An 18,196-nucleotide genomic window follows, 5' to 3' on the forward strand; every position below is an offset into this window, starting at 1 on the left:
TCCTAACCACACAAGTCTTGCTTGCAAATATAATGTTATGTGATCTATCAAGTAGTTACGTAGTCACTTGGTATGCTAATATGTTGTTGACAGTGACTCTGTTACTCAGCTGTAATCAGCTGTATTGACTATGGGGTTGGTTATGTTAGCCTCAACAATAGCGACTATCCAGACTATCTCAAAGATCTTATATCCCTGTACTCTCCAGAGCGTCCTCTCCGATCCTCTGGTGGAACTCTACTGTATCAGCCTCTGTCTACTTCTGCTATGTCTGACCGTGCCTTCTCCTTTTGCAGTCCACAGTTATGGAACTCTTTGCCTTTGAATCTGAGAAACTCTTCTTCTAAGGAGACGTTTAAGTCTCTCCTCAAAACCCACTTCTTCACTTCAGCTTTTCAATAGATCTCCTGATTGTTGGCATATGTACATAGACATTACATTTTAACTTTGTCACAGCGCCAGTGAGCAACTGTCGATGGATATCAGGCGCTTTACAAATCAATTATTATTATTATTATTATCTTAACAAAGCATCGGTTAAGATTACCAGTACAGGACCACGTTCCACAAAGCGATCTTATTGCTACAATTGTTGTAAATGTGTTTTTTGTATGGGAGTTATGATCATATTACCTCTAATATCGCTTTTTGCAACGGGGCGCAGTTTCTTTAACCATTATCATCCCACTCTTTTATGCGGTATAGATATACAAATGTACAAAATATTTAGATTTGACATATATTTGATTGTTTTTGAAGCTGTTGACAGATTCACTGACTCAATATCATCTTTTTGACAGAGTTTCAGCAACAACAGCAGCATCAACAACAGCAGCAACATCAGCATCAATCCCAGCAGCAGCTGACATCAGCAGCAATGATGACTGAAGATTACTACAACAACTCTCAGCAGAGTCTTGACAAATCCGTGCCCGACGTCCAGCAGACGCCAAGAGCTGAGAGTGACCCTGGCATCCATGGTGGCATGTATGGTGGTCAGCAGACGCCAATGCAACCAGCAGTGCAGACACCGGTGCCCCAAAATAATCCGAGATCGGCCATGTTGCCAGCTTACAGACCTGCTCCTACATACGAGGCTGTCATGAGACATCGTGTTACTCATCAACAGCAGCAACAGCAACAACAGCAACATCAGCAGCAACAGCCTGATGTGAGTGGTCAGACTCTGGGGAACTCTCAAATCTACACCCATCCCGAGGGTGTGGCTTACAGTCAGCCAGAGATCAGACAGCATGTGTCATCCTACCCCAGTGAGACGCAGTATGTTAATGCTGCAGCAATCAGAAACTACAGCCATTCAATCTATGCAAACGTTTTCCATGACGGCCACAATTATTACGCTTACAGATCGGCAGAGAGAGGTAACAACCTTGCTGTCCACCCAACTTACAGTTCCCCAGAACTAAACACACAAGGACTGCCTGAACAGTATGCAGACAACCTGATGAGTGAATCTCTCGCCTACCAATACCGTCCTCCTCCTCCCTACCCACGAGCCAGCAGTAGCACTCCTGACCTGGCTGTGCAGACAGGCATCACTTCAGCCAATCAGGCTCCGGATCTCCTACCCCAGCAGAACTCTGGGAAAAGTACTCTCGCTACTCAGTCACGATTAGATAAAAGTGTTGACAACCTGTCTGAAGTTGTTCCTGTGGCCAAGGATGTTGGAAGAGTGATTCAGATTGAGCATGACAAAGAGGACACTTCGAGTGAAAATTCTTATGCTACGTTTCATGCCAAAGAGAGCGACAGCTCAGACAATGAGAGTATTAAGCGGGAGAGGGCAGGGTCAGAGAAGTCGAAGATTCAGGTCTGTTTAGTGGCACCAAAGGAAGCCCCTCCGCCTTCCAAATCCAAGGAGGTAGCAACTCTGAGAGAAAGTTTCCGACGGATGATGATTGCGAGATCGGGATCAATGAACAGTGGTAAGCAGAAGCCAGTGATCCATGTCACATCTAATGGCGGGAAGGACACTGAGGTGAAATCCACAAACATAGAAAGTAGTCTTCCACGAGTAGAGGAGCAGACGGATAAAAGTGTTCAGCAGACGTCACCTGTTGAACAGCAGACATCACCTGACTCCCAGCTTGGCCTGAGGCCTCCCCCTCCTTATATAGCTCCCAGAGAGACTGGTAAAGGGCAGTTGGACAATGTTTCCAAGAAGAGTGACAGTGATGCTGAAAGTATCCAGTGTCTGGACATGACCAAGGTCAGTGAGGAGGCTGGCCATAAGGTCACCGAGTCCTTGGACTCCACCAACTCCCAGCAGGACAACGATGACGGGTCGGACAGCGATATCGGCTCTGTTGATGTAAGACTTGCCCTTAGTTTCTTGGGGTCATGTTTGATATTATCTTGACAGGAAATATTTTGCATACATGGTTGTAGATATTAAACATTTTAAAGTAGTTATTTTACTTTTGGCCAGGTCACACCCAAAGAAACGTTCCTTGGTGAATGATCATACTCATCATGATCATTAAATAAAAATTATATTAATGGTTTAAAGATCTGAATATTGAAAAACTTTATCAAAAACATGCCTTGTTATAGATCACTTTGACCGTCTCCGTGGTCTAGTGGTAGAACCTCCACCCGGAGATAGGAGAGGAAGGTCCGGGGTTTGATATTTAGCCAAATCATGCCGAAAGACGTAAAAATATGGTACTTGTTGTTACCCTGCCTGGCACTCTGCATTAAGGAGCTGAAACAAGGACTGGTCGGCTCGGAGTCCGTAAACTGTGTCTGAGAGGGGTATTTATGTTCAACTGCGTCATGGTATCTCAGTGGGCTGGCACTATAAAATCAGCATTTGTCCAAACTAGTACAAGCAGCCACACACACACATGCATGCACGTCACTATATAAGTGCAATAATCTGGACGTGATGTTAAACCTCATTTCACCTCACCTATAGATCACTTCACCATATAAAGGCTTTTGTTTATGACCAGATGTATCAGTCGTGGTATTTGTTGACTTTTACCCAGGATGCTACAGTGAAGAGGGTTAACATGGGGCCTCTCAAGGTTGCAGCAATGAATGGCTTAAGTCTGTCAAGACCAATGGTGCTGGCTCTCATGAACGATGAAAGTAGAGCTCCTAAAGACGAGAGGGTATGTACAAGAGACAATCCCAAACCTTTCTATAGGACAAGCATACAATCTCTTAGAAGCATATGAAAGTAGTTCATTGCAGACTGACCTTTTGAATGATACGATACATTATATGTTGGTGATGTATACCATTGGCCTGTGAATATACTTGTATTCTCTTTAGGTATCTCTGAGGCAAATAATTAACTACAATTAGTACAAGACTCTTTATTGGTAGGTATTAGTTGTCATATGTTTTGTCATATGTTCAACCTGGATTCTATAATGTAATAAGCAGTGCATTAAGTTGTTATTGGTTCCCCATCCTCCCCAGTGATATATCCTTATATCCCCCCAGCAATATATCCTTATATCCCCCCAGTAATATATCCTTATGTCCCCCCAGCAATATATCCTTATATAGCCTCCCAGTAATATATCCTTTTATCTTCCTAGCAATATGTCTTTATATCCTACCAGCAATATATTCTTTTATCCTCCCAGCAATATATCTTTGTATCCTTCCAGCAATATATCTTTATATCCAACCAGCAATATATTCTTTTATCCTTCCAGCAATATGTCTTTTTATCCTACCAGCAATATATCCTTATATCCTCCCCAGTAATATATTGCTAAAACACAATTGTAGAATGCATTCTATATATATATATTGCTCCTTTTTTTGTCACCTTATCAAAATAGTGTACATAATAGTGCCTGTGATGAGATATTGTCAGTATTGCAAAAACTGTACAGAGGTTTTAGAATCTATATAGAATGTGTATGTGTGTTGTTGTGTTGTGTTCAGCGCAAGATTCTAGAGAGTAAGATCTCTGAGGGACAAGTGTTTGTGGAGTTTGAGGAGGTCCCCAAGAAAGCCCCAAGTCAGGAGTTTGCCATTGCCAAACTTGCCACCAACGAATCAAGGAACAGATTCAAAGATGTGCTCCCCTATGATGCCACAAGGGTGAAGTTGTCTCCAAGGAAGGACAACCAATCAGGATATGTCAATGCATCTCACGTAAAGGTACATTGTGTGATGAGTTGTTGATACAGAATTAGAAAATAGAACACACATTAATTATTGGCACTGTCTTGGACACATCGGTATTCTGACTGCAGTTCAAGTAACATTTTATCACGGTGATCAGTTTGGGTCAAAAATTATTTTAAGATTGGTTATTAGTATGGGAAGATAATTTTGACATTCCAGTCACCGTTTGTGGTGGTACGTGATACATGAATGATATTGTGAAGGAACAGTTTGCAACATGATAACCGCTAAGAATATTAATTGAGATGATGCTGTTCTGTAATGATAAATCCGATGATGTTTTTGTCCAGCTCGAAGCAGAAAACAATGACTGGTGGTTCATCGCAACACAGGCCCCACTGGAGAACACAGTCGCCGACTTCTGGCAAATGGTGTGGGAGCAGGATGTGAACGTCATCGCCATGTTGACTGCACTGACGGTGAGTCAAGCGCATTCACAGTCAAGACATTAGGGTAGCCTTGTGATTAGAGCATTCGTTGTCGTGAAGTGTTTTTCACCCCATCACATAACATGTAGTGTGGTATTATGTTATGACTATACTGGGGTGTTCAGTAAGTATACCTGACTTGACCGACCAGTGAAATGAAGTGCCAGACAAGTTGGAAAATATGATTAAACTGCCCCCTAGGCAAATATGAAAATCGGCGGTATTAACTTTGAAACTTAGGAGATGCATCATGTGTTTGTCAGCTGCAGATGAAGAACCTGACTAGTCATTTTTCTATTCTGTCTATTTCTATCTCCTCTTAGCTGTTGCTTCAGTTTATAATGAACTTTTGTTGTTAAAATTAAAATTGTCTTAATTTCTCTGATTTAGCAGGCAATTTGAAAATCAGACTTGGCAAGTAGAACCTTGTAGTGTTCCTGCCCTTGGGGAGTAGGAAATTTTAGTAAATGAACACTACACCCCTTGGTTATACAATGAGATGTATTTTATTAGCTCTGTTACCATGGTTACAGGAACTTGGGAAGAACAAGTGTTATCCTTACTGGCCTCAAGAAGCAGGAACAGATACCAAGCAGGTGTTTGGTGATGTAAGTATTGTGGGTTTTAAACACAGAACCTGTTGTGTTGCTGGACTATTTAGTCTTCACGCATCTTCCCAAGGCAAGGGAGATAACTGACTGTAAAAGTCCAGTTTCCTCCCTTGCCGAACTAGGCCAGAATATCTGGATTCAATCGCAGCGCCATCAGTCGCCATTACAAGTTTTGTCCCTTCCATGTCCCTCCTATTGAGCAATCAGATTCCATCTCTCATATCAATTACATTTGCTTCAAACAAGATCGCCCAGTACGATCTGATCTGATCGATAATCAAGATCTATATTGTAATAAAATGGGTGCTACCTTGTGAAGTGCATCAAATCATTTGAGCACCTTGATTAAAAATATGAAAAGATTTTGAAAATATCTGTCGACGGCCAGTTGACGGTACACATGCTTTACAAATGCAGTCAATCAAGAATCTGCACATTGAATTTCATGTTGTTTACAAACCGGATGTCTAGTTTGTTGATCGATTTTGTTTGGACTATGCATAGACTCATGTAACTCCAGAATTCCAGCCTAGTTCAGCAAGGGTGTAAACTGGACTTTTACAGTCAGTTAACTCCCTTGCTCGAGAAGATGGTCTTCATTTCTATCACTAAGTATCAGTATTAAGTATTACATATTGCTTCTAGTAAATATGTTTGTTTGTTTCTTGTATGACGTCTCATTAAGCAGTTATCAAGCTATATGATGGCATCTCTAAATAATCAAATCTGGACCAGTCAATCCAGTGATTGGGATGTTTCTGTGCAGATACTAAAGTACTCATGGAAATGAAAAAAACCTGTTTTGCTGGATTTAATAATCGACACAAAGCATTACGTAGATGTAAATACGAAATAACAAAACAACTGGAAAAGTCCTAGTCTGGATTTGCTAGTTTTATCTCAGTGCTCAATACAAAATGTTCTTGACAGGAGGTAATTTGTAGGCACTTTCAACATTCAAAAATAAAACTAAGTCCAAATTGACATGGCAGAAACAGGCTATAGGCATTATGCAAATTAGCCTGGAAAAAAGTTATCAAAACAACAATAAAAATAACAGCTATGTTTATGTACATAATAATAATGACATGTAAGCTGTTGTTTGAGAAGGGAATATGTTTTACGTTCTGATATTTTGACGATGATTCACTGTCCCACAATGCCACTCACAAATCACTAACCACTGACAAATCACATGCACGTGGGTTTCAAGCACCTGTTTTCACCCGTCTTCAAGGTGTCATAGGTCATGGACATTCACCTTGATCTACTAACACCTGGTTATGCTCAGTTTCACAATAGTCTGTTTTGTTCATATTTTTACACACTTTTAAGTGTAAAAAGACATAAAAACCTTTGATACGCTGTATTTGAGCCAAGGCCCAATTAGTACTAATTGAGTTGTTTGAATATTTTTATATTTTGTATATTAACTGCATTTATTTAAAATCTGAGATCGAAAAAACAGGTGGGTTTTTTTTCCGTGAGTACTTTAACACTGTTATCTTGTGAAACGTTGCATTTATTGTAAGAAAGAAGTTGTATGTATATCCATAGAACTCTCTCCCTTGTTCATCATATCAACTTCTAAATGCCACCTAAAGAAGTTGCTTAAATGTTGTAAATGTATTTCTCATCCGTCCAGTTCGAGGTGACTCTGGAGTTCACGGACAACTCCTTGTGCTATGTGACAAGCCGCATCGTGGTGCGGCATCTGCCCAGCTCCAAGGAGCGGATGATATGGCACCTGCAGTACACGGACTGGCCGGACCACGGTTGCCCAGAAGATGTCTATGGGTTTCTAGGTAAGTAAGTGAGTGAGTGAATATGGTTTTAAGCTGCTACTCCAGCAATATCACTTTGGGGGAAATGGGCTTCACACATTGTATCCTTGTTGGGAATTGAACCCGGCCCTTTGGCGTGACAAGCGATCACTTTAACCACTAGGCTACCCAACCACCCTGTTTCTAGGTAAGAGCTCGTGTGTTGACTGGTATTGTATAAAGAGTCAATCTAGGGAGCATCGTGTTATACCTACAGGGAGCATCGTGTTATACCTACAGGGAGCATCGTGTTATACCTACAGGGAGCATCATGTTATACCTACAGGGAGCATCGTGTTATACCTACATGGAGCATCGTGTTATACCTACAGTCCATACAGAAGAGATAGAAATGTTATTGTTTTTTAAGTGTAGGACGGGTGAGAATGTTCAGGTGTGCCATTTGGAGGTTAAGTGTTCCAACCAAAAGAATCGTTTTCAGTTGAAAAAGGTTGTAGGCTATTTTTAATTTGTTATACCTTTTACCTTGTCAGCATTATCTAACCCCTGTCATGCTGTCATTTAGTGGTAATGTCATTCAGGATTAAATATTGAAATATTTGCTTCACTAGGACATGAATTCCATTTGTTTATTTTGTAAATAGTACCCATTATGTCTTGAGCTGTCTGTATATTACTGTAGGTGAAGTAATTAAAAGGTGCGACTCGGATAAATATTAATGATAGTATGTGTCTTTGGTTTATTTGTAATTTCAACAAACCAATAATTAATAGCTGTTTTGAAATCTTTGTAATATTTATGATGTTCCACAGAGTGGCGTTTAGAAGCTGATAAAGGCAGCTATAGCTGTACACAATCTTTTGCAACACTACAAAGAAGACAAATTGTTTAATGATTTCATTATCCTGTATTTTGCTTCAGGATTTCTTGATGAGATTGAATCTGTGAGACGCTTGGCCGAGAGTGAGGAGGGGAGTGGGAAGAAGGCCCCCGTGATCGTCCACTGCAGCGCTGGCGTCGGCAGGACCGGCGTTGTCATCCTCACCATGGTGATGAAGTGGTGCCTGGAACACAATCACGTAAGTGGAGCAAAACATGCGTCTCGGGGCAGGGTGGCACAGTAGTCTGAGGTGCTGTAATTCACTGTGAAGAGTTGCGCCCCTTGGGCATGCCAGGAACCTGTGATTGTGGGTTTGTACCCTGGTTCACCCTGATTATGTTTTTAGCATACCCATGCTCGTGGGTTTCACGAAAAAGTGGTATGAACGTCAGAAACCTGCATCACTTCGGGCATTTCTCACACATTAAACTGACATGCTGTGATATAACTGGAATACTGTTCTAGCGGCGTTAAACTGCACAGTCACTCACTCACTCACTCACTCACTCACTCACTCATCCCACTCCACTCCACTCCACTCCACTCCACTCCACTCCACTCCACTCCACTCACTCACTCACTCACTCACTTGATGCATCTTGTTCATGATTGTTACTTTGATTGAATTTAGTATGCAGAGACCAATTTGTAGTATCAATTAACGAATTACAGGTTGTGGTTGTCTTGTCCACGAAGACTTGTAGTTTCTTAGTGGCCTCCTGTTGCATGGAGATGCCAGCTATGTTCATGATGCTATTACAATAAGTGTATACGTGTTCAGTAGTCTTATGTTTGTTAATCCTTGTATGGAATGTTCATTAATTAGACAAGAAACACCTTTATATGCCAGGTCCTTGATCATCATCTGTAGATAAGTGTGACAGTCTGTTCCGAAAATTTATTAGCTGATCTTACTAGACCAAACATAATTTTGCTTGACACAGGTTTCGGACTAGTGGCTAAAGTCTCAGTCTGGTCTAATATGTATGCACAGGATTTACATAAGAATTACCCATAAGGCCTAGGGAAGGTAGTGACATATTCTGTACTTACAAATCTGTATGTTTTCTGTTAGTTTGAGATTTGTTGCCTTCCATCAATGTTCCCCAATCTCATTAAAATCAGACCTCAGTTCTCGCTACCGCTAAACAAAGATCTGAGGACATCCCATTAGGGGTCACGTCAGAACGACCTTTCATCCGACCAATCAGAGCATCGCTTACCAGATTATGAAAGTGACAGTCGGAATGAGATTTCTCATCATGTAACCTCGAAAACTTTAACTCCGAACGATAATTACGGGTTTAACGACTGAATCCTTACAATCTAGACCATCTATTAGACATTCCAGAATGTCCTTTTGTTGAGGTATCAAGTTTGTAATCGGGAATTTGTCAAAATATGTTTCGAAGCGTAGTCGCCAATTTGAAATTGGTGCCGTAAAGCACGTGATCGCCTTCTGATTGGTCATTCCATTGGTCAGTCAAAGTTCGCGCAAGGTCGGTTTGACGTGACCCGTAATGGGATGTCCTCAAATCTTTGTTCAGCGGTAGCGAGAGCTAAGTTCTGATTTTAATGAGATTGCAATGTTCCCATGCTGGCATGTACTTTGTGTGGTTTCAGAGCGTTGACCTGCCGAAGGCCCTGGAGGGGATCCGCAAGCAGCGAATGTACATGGTGCAGACACTGGGACAGTACCAGTTCATCCACAAAACACTCATCCAGTACCTCAAGAACACAAGGCTCATCTAGGGCTCCCCACACATATTGCTTTCCCAAAACCCGCTTTCAAAATACTGCACACAATTTTACCATTGACTGTGCAGAATAATGACAGTTTGAGATTTTACCATTGTTGTGATCTTTCTTGTAGGTCTTCAAATTGAAGCTTTAAATATTTCATTGATGATGCATTGTCATCACTTGCAAGGACCAGCATGGAGAAAATTCTCATTCACATTTCCAGTACCGTATTCGACGTAATAAGTGTCCAGGGCGTTCTTAAAATTAGAAATAGGGGGCTCTTATTAGAATATTATTTTGGTGAAAAAAATAGAGTTGAAAGATAAATTTGTATGAAATGTTTGTGTACGACAGATATATTTTTCCAGAATTTAATTGCCCATAATTAAGGGTGCATATAACACACGAGTGCGTATTATACGTGAATAAATAAGTCTTGTGTGCATAAACAATCAGAAGGGGTGCTAATTGGGATTGTTCACTAGCCAATACCTTAGCAAATGTCGCCATGGGTGCTTATTAGAGCGGGGCGCTTATTAGTCGAATATGGTAATCCCTCCCGTCAACAGGTGCCCTTGTTAATCTTGAATATATTTTTGTCAGCAAAGCATTTTGATCAAACTGTGCCTTTATTCAAAGGTAAGAGATATATCTGTACAAAAAAATCAGTATCTACTTCAATACTGATTTAGAATTCCATTTTCTAGTAAAAAGTCTTAAGTAGTTAGGGGTTGATGATAAGGTTGCGTGAATGTGAATTTGGATTGGTTGCTAGTACGGAGTATGGAGATTAATTGCAGACATGCATGGCCTTCCTGCTACTAGTATGTTTAAGAAGCATTCCGAACATATATTGCTTGAGGTGCAGTGAATGGAGAGCGTGTCTACAGGATTCAGTTGTCAGTTGTCTCCCTTTGACATGTTTTAGAGGTTGACATGGAGGCCCTATATATAAGCTTTATAGCTGCCATGTTTTAAGGCAATAAACATCTTTTAGTGCATGGTTGTCATATTATCATGGAGCAAATTTTAACATTGTTATATTTTGTTGCAGAGCTGTGGTAACTATCTCTTATCACACTTGTTGTCATCATAACAAATATTGCCATGGATATTTTGTCCAAATATATAGCAATATGTCGACAGGAACATTGTGGCCTTCTAGAACAAATGTTGGTCAAATACTGATTCCCTGTGATGAGAAAATATGAGATGCCAATGTTAGATGACAGTCCTAGAATTTGATAAGAATCACATCAATATTTTTGATATTACATGTTGATGTTGGTGTAATCTGTATGAATTTATGTCAAGAATTTTTGTTTCACCAGAATATAAATTGTAAATAGAATGTGAACTGTATTTTAAGTAGTTAACACCTTGCACGCATACTTAGGTAGTATTTGTGAATGCTCTTCAGTGTTTGAAATCTGACAAAGAGCAGTGCATAGACCTTTAACATGCTGAGTCTCTCTGGCCATTAACACAAAGCACTGGCACAAGTTAATGCAGCCACAGCTAATAAGCATTATTATGAAGCTATCTATGAGAGCATGTTGCTAATTACATGGAATACAGTATTTGTATGTTGAAATTGTGATATATTGGTAGTGATATAGGATGATATCTCTCATTGGGATTCCTTCAGTCCGATGCAATACAGAGCAAAGATCAAACACGTTCCATCCAATAGAAACTGTTTGTAGTAAAGTGGTTGGGGGTCTTACTGGTTGTAGTCCACAGAACAAATACAAGTAGATTTTTTTTTATATGTGTAAGTTGTTTTACAACAGAATCTCAACCAGTCCCTCATAATATGGGAAATTGTGCTTTCTTGAATTAAATTTGAATTTGATAATTGTATATTTGCTTTCATGTCTATTTATTCCTTTCATTGTACCGTGTGTGTATGTGCTTTGCATTTAGTTTTCCCTACCCAAGTCTGTGCTGGGGGTAGGGTGTGTTCATTGTCAGAAACAGTGCTTCAAGTCCACGGCTTAAGTCTTGCCTTGACTGTGGGCAACGCTTGGTAATGTTGGATTGACCTCGTGTGTTGCACAGGTTCTGGCAAATTTGGATGTAAATATTCAGTTTCGGCAAAAACCTTGTACAAAACGTGTCATGTATCTATGAAATACAACTTGTGTGAACAAATATTGTGTGTTATTTCTGTAATAACAGACTCTCCGTGATAAGCTGTAAGACTGCTACTGCGTGGTTAAACATTAATCCCTCACTCACTGTAATTACACAAACCATCATCTACATATGTAAAGGCATTATTTTGTTTCGTGTCCAGAAGGTACCACTCAGTATATTAATGTTTTGCTTAATGGACTGAAGGTCCGCTTAATGTCATGACGTCTGGTGTGGTGTTTGCGTGTACATTTTGGAATTCTACTTTGAAACCACGGAAATGCTGAAATTGCATGGCTCAGCATATGTTTACAGTGTCGTTTAAAGTTGACCACCGAATTCTGATGTCTGTATTTGTTGTTTCAACTTTTATCAGTTTTTAAGGGAAATCAAAACCACTTTTATGCAACGTGTATTTTCAAACAACGAGCAACATATTCATTAATATTATCTATTCTGTGATGTAAATGGTTTATCTGATAGTATATATCTTTTGACGATGGGGTTACTCACAGGAAATAGTCACCCCCAAACTTATGGACCTATACCTGATACTATGGTACTACACCCAACCAAATCAATACCAAAGTCACTCAAATCCTGCTACATGGCATGTAAACTGCAGGGTGCTTATGAGGTTGAGAGCGTAACTATTTAGGACACTAATGTTATACAAAAGTTGACACTGCCATATTTGTTTTCAATTTGCGTGTTTCCATGTAACGGGATAGGCCTAGTCAGTGCTTCAGCAATGTTTGTGGAGTTTTGCAGATTGTAGATACACTTCATGGCAAATGTAAAGCTGAAACATCATTTGCATTTTTTCATTACTCGTTCAGTGACATGATGGTATTGTATTTGTCATACTCTTAGACTGAACAACACTTTACAAAATATTCACATAGGGTAATATAATCCTTTCAATGTCCATGCATTCCTGTGGATCTGGTCATTCGTTACAGGGGAGATATTTGGGTTTGAGATCAGCATTTATAAAAAACATAAACAGGCAGGGTACTTCCTAAAAAAAATGTATAATAAATTAATATAACAAACTGTAATCTTTAGACACTTGTCTGCAAGAAAAGTGCACAATATTTGTTTTCCTAATATGTGAGGCATATGTATTTTTTTAAGATAAACCAGGGCTTGATTATTTTTAGCATTATATTTAGAAACACACCCACCCCATTTCTGAAAATCAAATGGTTACTCCCTAATGTGAAACATTGTGACATGGAGGGGCTTTCACTACAACTGGCTATTACAATGGCTTTTGTTAACTCATGGAGGAAAAATCACTAAGCTCACTGTAATAAATGATCCGCCCCTTAAGTGAGGAGGGTGTATATCAGTAAGTATGTAATGTTTAAGCGTTGTGATTTGTGAAGTTATATTTTGTTACATGTCGAAAACAGGGTACAAGTTCCCTCCTGGTTGATGTCAGATGTATGAAAGATTCCTTCCTCTATTAGTAGCTGCACTATTCCTAACCATATACCTACTTTCACTAATGCCTTGTGTTATCATTGTGATAAATGAAGACTGTTGTATAGTTGGTTATTTGTAAATATTGAACTGATTTCTACTCCAAAGCATTTCTACTTCAACTTCTTGACTGTGTTTTTCACATATATTTGATGTCTGTGAAAACAAGTGTAATGCCATGTGATAATTTGGTGAGGTTGCGAGTGGAGGTGGCTCTCCCTGAAAAGTTGTCTCCCTTTCGCTAGCTGCCGTTTATAATTTCAGCTATCCATCCATCATTTATCTCTACACTGAAACAGATCTTGAAGCAAGTGATGGCGTTTCTTATAAATCAAATAATTGTTCATCTTTTCATTTTGATAAAGGGCAAGATGAAAACTGAAATTTCATGACAAATCACAGAAACGGCATCAGAGTCTGTAATAAAACATATACACTCAAAAGAAGTTATAGAACACCCAATTCTTTCATTTTACTATAGTTCATCATGCCATGACAGATAAACTATAGTAATATAAAAGAATCGGATGTTCTTTAACTTCTTTTTAGTTGTATACATGTTTTTATAACCTATGTAGGCATTGTTTTGAAAATGGTATCATTGCAATGTCCTGTGCTGTCATGTAAAAAAAAGAAAAACACCTGAAAAGTTTAATTGTTTCAAGTTTTTGAGGAAAACAGTATTTTGGAACATTTGGAGTATGTTATTCTGTGAACTTGCTCCGAGTTTGGAGATTCAGTATGGTAATGCTGGGATGAATAAAGCACATTTGAAGACTAGTTATGACCATGGAGTATAGTTCAGAACCATTGGAGCAGTTCGCATAGTGTCCTTACGCTTCTGTGGTTTGCATAACCCTGACTGTCTCATATTTTCATCTTCAGTTGGAATTGCCTATTCTGAAGCGTGACACTGGTAGGGCACATATAGAGTGGCATTACAATACATAGCCAATAGTGCAACAATATTTGTTATTCATTGGAAATCCCCGACATTTTTGTAAATAATACAAATCAGGCATGTTCTTGTATTATTTTCATGCTAGATTTTGCCAGCTTGAACAGTATTCTTTAAGGAAGCATGTTACAACACTGAAGAAAGAAAGAAATTCTATTGTTACTTGTGTGATTTGTTACTCACATGTGGCCTGACAAGTGCCTTTTATAACAAAAATGAAATAAAATCTTCAAGAAAATAGTTGCCTTTTCTTTGAAAATATCTTTGTTGTTTGATGCCGCACTCAGCAATGGTCAAGCTCCAGGAAGGCAGGCTGTACAGCCTTTTATGTTTTTAGTTTACAAGACTGATTGACAAAAATCCCTGAAATTGATAAAAAGATTTCTTTTAACCAAGAAATTGGGTCCACCCAGAGTTAAGATGAGGTGAAATCAAAGACGTATGATAAAAACATAAGATTTTATCTCATCTATTCATAAGAAATGATGATTAATATGTATAAAAATCCATTGTTTTTCATTCATTAGCAGTACTAATCTGGAAGTTGAAAATTATTTTATTTTTTCGACCACATTGCATTTTAGGGAATTATTTTTGTAAACCAACTAATAAAAAACAAAAGGCCAAAGTAATTGAGTCTGGTCTAGAAAAACCAGTGTTTAATATCATGAGCAATGTCCCAAACCTGGGTGCAATGACACAGAACGGGTCAAAGAACCTGACCGCCATTTCGATGGAGTTGCATCGTATGGTTATCTACAACCTGGAATACCCATGGGGAGAAAATAACTAACACGATGACTGATTATCTACCTGGGTAAATTTTGCTGTAATGACATCACTTGTGCTTTCTTTCTTTCATTCACTTACATGGGACAGGAGTTCCCCTTTTCAGATGTCTTTTACCCCCCTTTTCAGATGTCTCTTTACCCTTGGTCATGTCAAGACAGAAAGGAAATGCTTTGTTATATAGCCCTGCCGGAAACTGTTGTGTTCAAACCCAGTTAAGATCTGGAGTCTGTCCGTTTCATTTTAGTGCTTGTGGGGTTTCACCCAAGTGATACATTTTTAAGACCTGTTCCCTCATGAAATTGATATTATGTGTTAGTATTAGAATATAGTTTTAAAACTTCACTGTAATCAGCCAATGAACAATAGGTAACAGTGGGAATTGTGTGACAAGGTAATATTTCAAAAGTAACGGAGTAGAGATTATACAGACTTTGGTAAATTAAGGAGAAACTGGATTGGGGAGCCACAAGGCTTCAACAAGCATGACCCATGATGTTACCCAACAGCCATGTTCGAGTGAGTGAGTGAGTGAGTGAGGTTTTATGCCGCTTTTAGCAATAATTGTCGGGAATCGAACCCGAGTGAATGCTTTAACAACTAGGCTACCCGACCGCCCCTGTTCCAGTAGGACATTTTGTGGAGGTGGTACCAGTTGCTTTTTGACAAGGTGTACCAATGTTTTTAAAATTTGATATTTGAGATTTAAGTTTAAATATCCCGAAGTCTTAAAGAAAGAAAAACGAATAAATATTCTCTTTATGGCCATTTATTACAATTAATACACTGAATTCAATAAATAAACATGCATCACAATATAGAAATACTGTCCTTCGTACGTCTTTTTCACAACTCATCACCTTTGTCATGAGTGACGATACCCAGACATCCTGATTTTATTTTATGAACCTGTATCTTCCTGGTGAAATGAGAGAATAATCCAAATACAATGAATACTTTCATTCTCACACCCATGATGGTTCTTGCAGAGTCATTCCTCATTTAATCCAACATAAATGGCTAAATTTATGACATGATACTGAAATGTACCACGATACTTTGTGATGTGGTTGCACACCTTGATGCAGAGTATTACTCCAGCAAGTACAGATGTTCAGACACTTAAGATGGCGTTGCTGTTTATACCTGGGTCCTGTTCCACAAAGCAATCTTAGGTAGTAAGAACTCCCATACTTTAACCTAGCCATACGGCAGTTGTAGCACTAAGATCACTTGTAGAACAGGGCACTCGACAGTAGGTTTGTTTGTTGCTCAACTCCGCACTCTGCAATTTTCCAGCTGTATGAAGGGGGTCTGTAAATAATCAAGTTTGGACCAGACAATCCAGTGATTGACATCATGAGCACCGATCTACACAATTTCCTCTTACACAAATACCATACTACAAGAATGGTTTGGTGAGTAGGTCCCATAGATCTATTGGTAATTCCCTCATACAGCAGAAAATGCATCCAAATCAGATGACATCAACTTGGTCATCTTGTTTTTTTCTTCATTTTCCTCTGAATGTCAAACCCTGTAAACTGATACTTCTCAACAGTTTTTTTATCTGAAAATTCACATTTCTCAATTTTTGACTTGGGACTTCCTGTATGCTGAAGCCATTTCATCCTGAAAAACAAATTAGACAATACACAGTTAATCAACAATAACTTGTCATATGAATTATTTAAAGTATGAACAAAATTATTTCCGAAATGATATTCCATTATGTCAATACTAAGGATTTTTACAGGCTTATTTTGCAGCCAAATAGACTAAAATGATTGACAAAAAGAATTATTGGGATATTTCTTTAAATGTATTTTATTGAGATAAACAACAGTGTTATCAACCTTATTCAATCTGATCACGAATTATAGATTGATGAAACTGATTAATCTGATCACCCACAGGATTGTGAAGTGACTTTAATATCAAAATGAATTTTAGTATTATCATTTCTCTACAGATTCCTGTTAATCTCTCATAAATACATCCTCCTAATGTTCTGTTAACTCACATCACCATGACATCATCTTCAGGGCCCTGCACCTGCCCCGTCACTGTCCCCCGGTCTGTGTTCTTCACCCAACCTCTCAGGCGGTACCTGTCTGCGGTCTCCTTGGTGTTCTGGTGGTCACAACAATGTGAACATCATACATTCATTAGCTAGAACCTACATTCTAGAGATCACATGGAAACACACCTCCTTTTCACCATGCTCGACCTTAGTACAGATTAACTTTGAAAATAATATTCATAATTCCTTAGTAATTACTGACTTTTTAACCACTCCTAGGAAGTTTCATTTTCAAGATGAAAGAAAAATTCAGTTTTATGACATCCGATCCCTCCGGGCTACGACGACATAATCACAGATCCTGGCCACGACAAACATAGGTTACTGGGAATTCAACCTTGGATTCTTTGACAGACAGACAGACAGACAGACAGATGGACATTATTCCTCTAAGTTCTAGTCGCCAAAAGAAAGCTCGCAATCAATTTCCATTTGACAGTCCTCAGAATTAGTTCACGATCAGATAAACCTTGTCACTCTAGTCTTCACGCTCACCTTGCGAAAAAATACACCTGGAATGCAAAAGAAATTTATGAGAAACATTATCATCCTGAAAATTAAATACACGTTTGCCTTTTTCTTATCTAATCTAGACACTGATATATATTACAAAAACAAAGCGCGAGAAGATTTTAAAAAGATTCAATGTTATCATTGGATACGCAATCCAGAAAAGTTATCTCCCTTACACATTCGTTTGCAGTACATTTGCATGTTTACTCTATTGCGAACTGTCTTATCGTCCAAATACGTTTTCTGTAAACAATGAAAATTGTTCATAATGCTTTTCCAACATACAATTACCTTGAACTTTCCCAAAGACCTCAAAGCTCACCGAGAGCAGCTTTCGGCCCCCTTCTGCCATGGTAACATTCGACTGGGCTCCTGTCTACCTAAACGCTTGAGAATCATTCATAAGCTGGTTCCCGGCTCCCTATGCACGTCGTCAACTTGCGCCAAGCTTAAATTGCGATATTATCCCAGCTAACATTCATTCATGTCTGCAAACTTGACTCTTTCAGTTGTTAGTATGCGCAGTTAGCTATGCGCTATATACGAGCTGAGGAAAGAGCACCACCTAAAGGTGATGAGTTTTAGTAAAAACTAAACTACCCTTTCGAG

At 39.0% G+C, this 18,196-nt stretch overlaps 2 protein-coding genes across 4 annotated transcripts in view; one reads left to right on the forward strand and one right to left on the reverse strand.

Annotated features, from left to right (window-relative positions):
• The window catches only part of LOC139441994 (tyrosine-protein phosphatase non-receptor type 21-like), a 41,624-nt gene extending 27,226 nt beyond the window's left edge, over positions 1-14,398 (forward strand). For all 3 annotated transcript variants that reach the window (XM_071222745.1, XM_071222746.1, XM_071222747.1), the window contains 8 exons: positions 801-2,332; positions 3,012-3,137; positions 3,928-4,146; positions 4,464-4,592; positions 5,135-5,209; positions 6,858-7,017; positions 7,919-8,076; positions 9,501-14,398. In XM_071222745.1, the coding sequence (XP_071078846.1) occupies positions 801-2,332; positions 3,012-3,137; positions 3,928-4,146; positions 4,464-4,592; positions 5,135-5,209; positions 6,858-7,017; positions 7,919-8,076; positions 9,501-9,629 (2,528 nt within the window). In that variant the 3' untranslated portion in view covers positions 9,630-14,398. The remainder of the gene's footprint in view (positions 1-800; positions 2,333-3,011; positions 3,138-3,927; positions 4,147-4,463; positions 4,593-5,134; positions 5,210-6,857; positions 7,018-7,918; positions 8,077-9,500) is intronic.
• Positions 14,399-15,761: 1,363 nt separating this feature from the next.
• LOC139443938 (acylphosphatase-2-like) lies at positions 15,762-17,954 on the reverse strand. The gene is made up of 4 exons (XM_071224825.1): positions 17,879-17,954; positions 17,570-17,586; positions 17,015-17,124; positions 15,762-16,623 (listed from the first exon to the last, which is right to left on the reverse strand). The coding sequence occupies exons 1-4, from the start codon at positions 17,937-17,939 to the stop codon at positions 16,488-16,490; spliced, it is 324 nt and encodes a 107-aa protein (XP_071080926.1). The 5' UTR covers positions 17,940-17,954; the 3' UTR covers positions 15,762-16,487.
• Positions 17,955-18,196: the final 242 nt, after the last annotated feature.

This window comes from Haliotis cracherodii, unplaced genomic scaffold (assembly GCF_022045235.1).
Source record: "Haliotis cracherodii isolate W230 unplaced genomic scaffold, xgHalCrac1.p SCAF_5, whole genome shotgun sequence".
Lineage (NCBI taxonomy): Eukaryota > Metazoa > Mollusca > Gastropoda > Lepetellida > Haliotidae > Haliotis > Haliotis cracherodii.

Coding starts and splice junctions, on each gene's coding strand:
- LOC139443938 (XM_071224825.1), bottom strand. CDS start 17,939: ATGGCAGAAGGGGGCCGAAAGCTGCTCTCGGTGAGCTTTGAGGTCTTT. Junction 16,624..17,014: donor GAAGATGATGTCATGGTGAT/GTGAGTTAACAG, acceptor TTTGTTTTTCAG/GATGAAATGGCTTCAGCATA.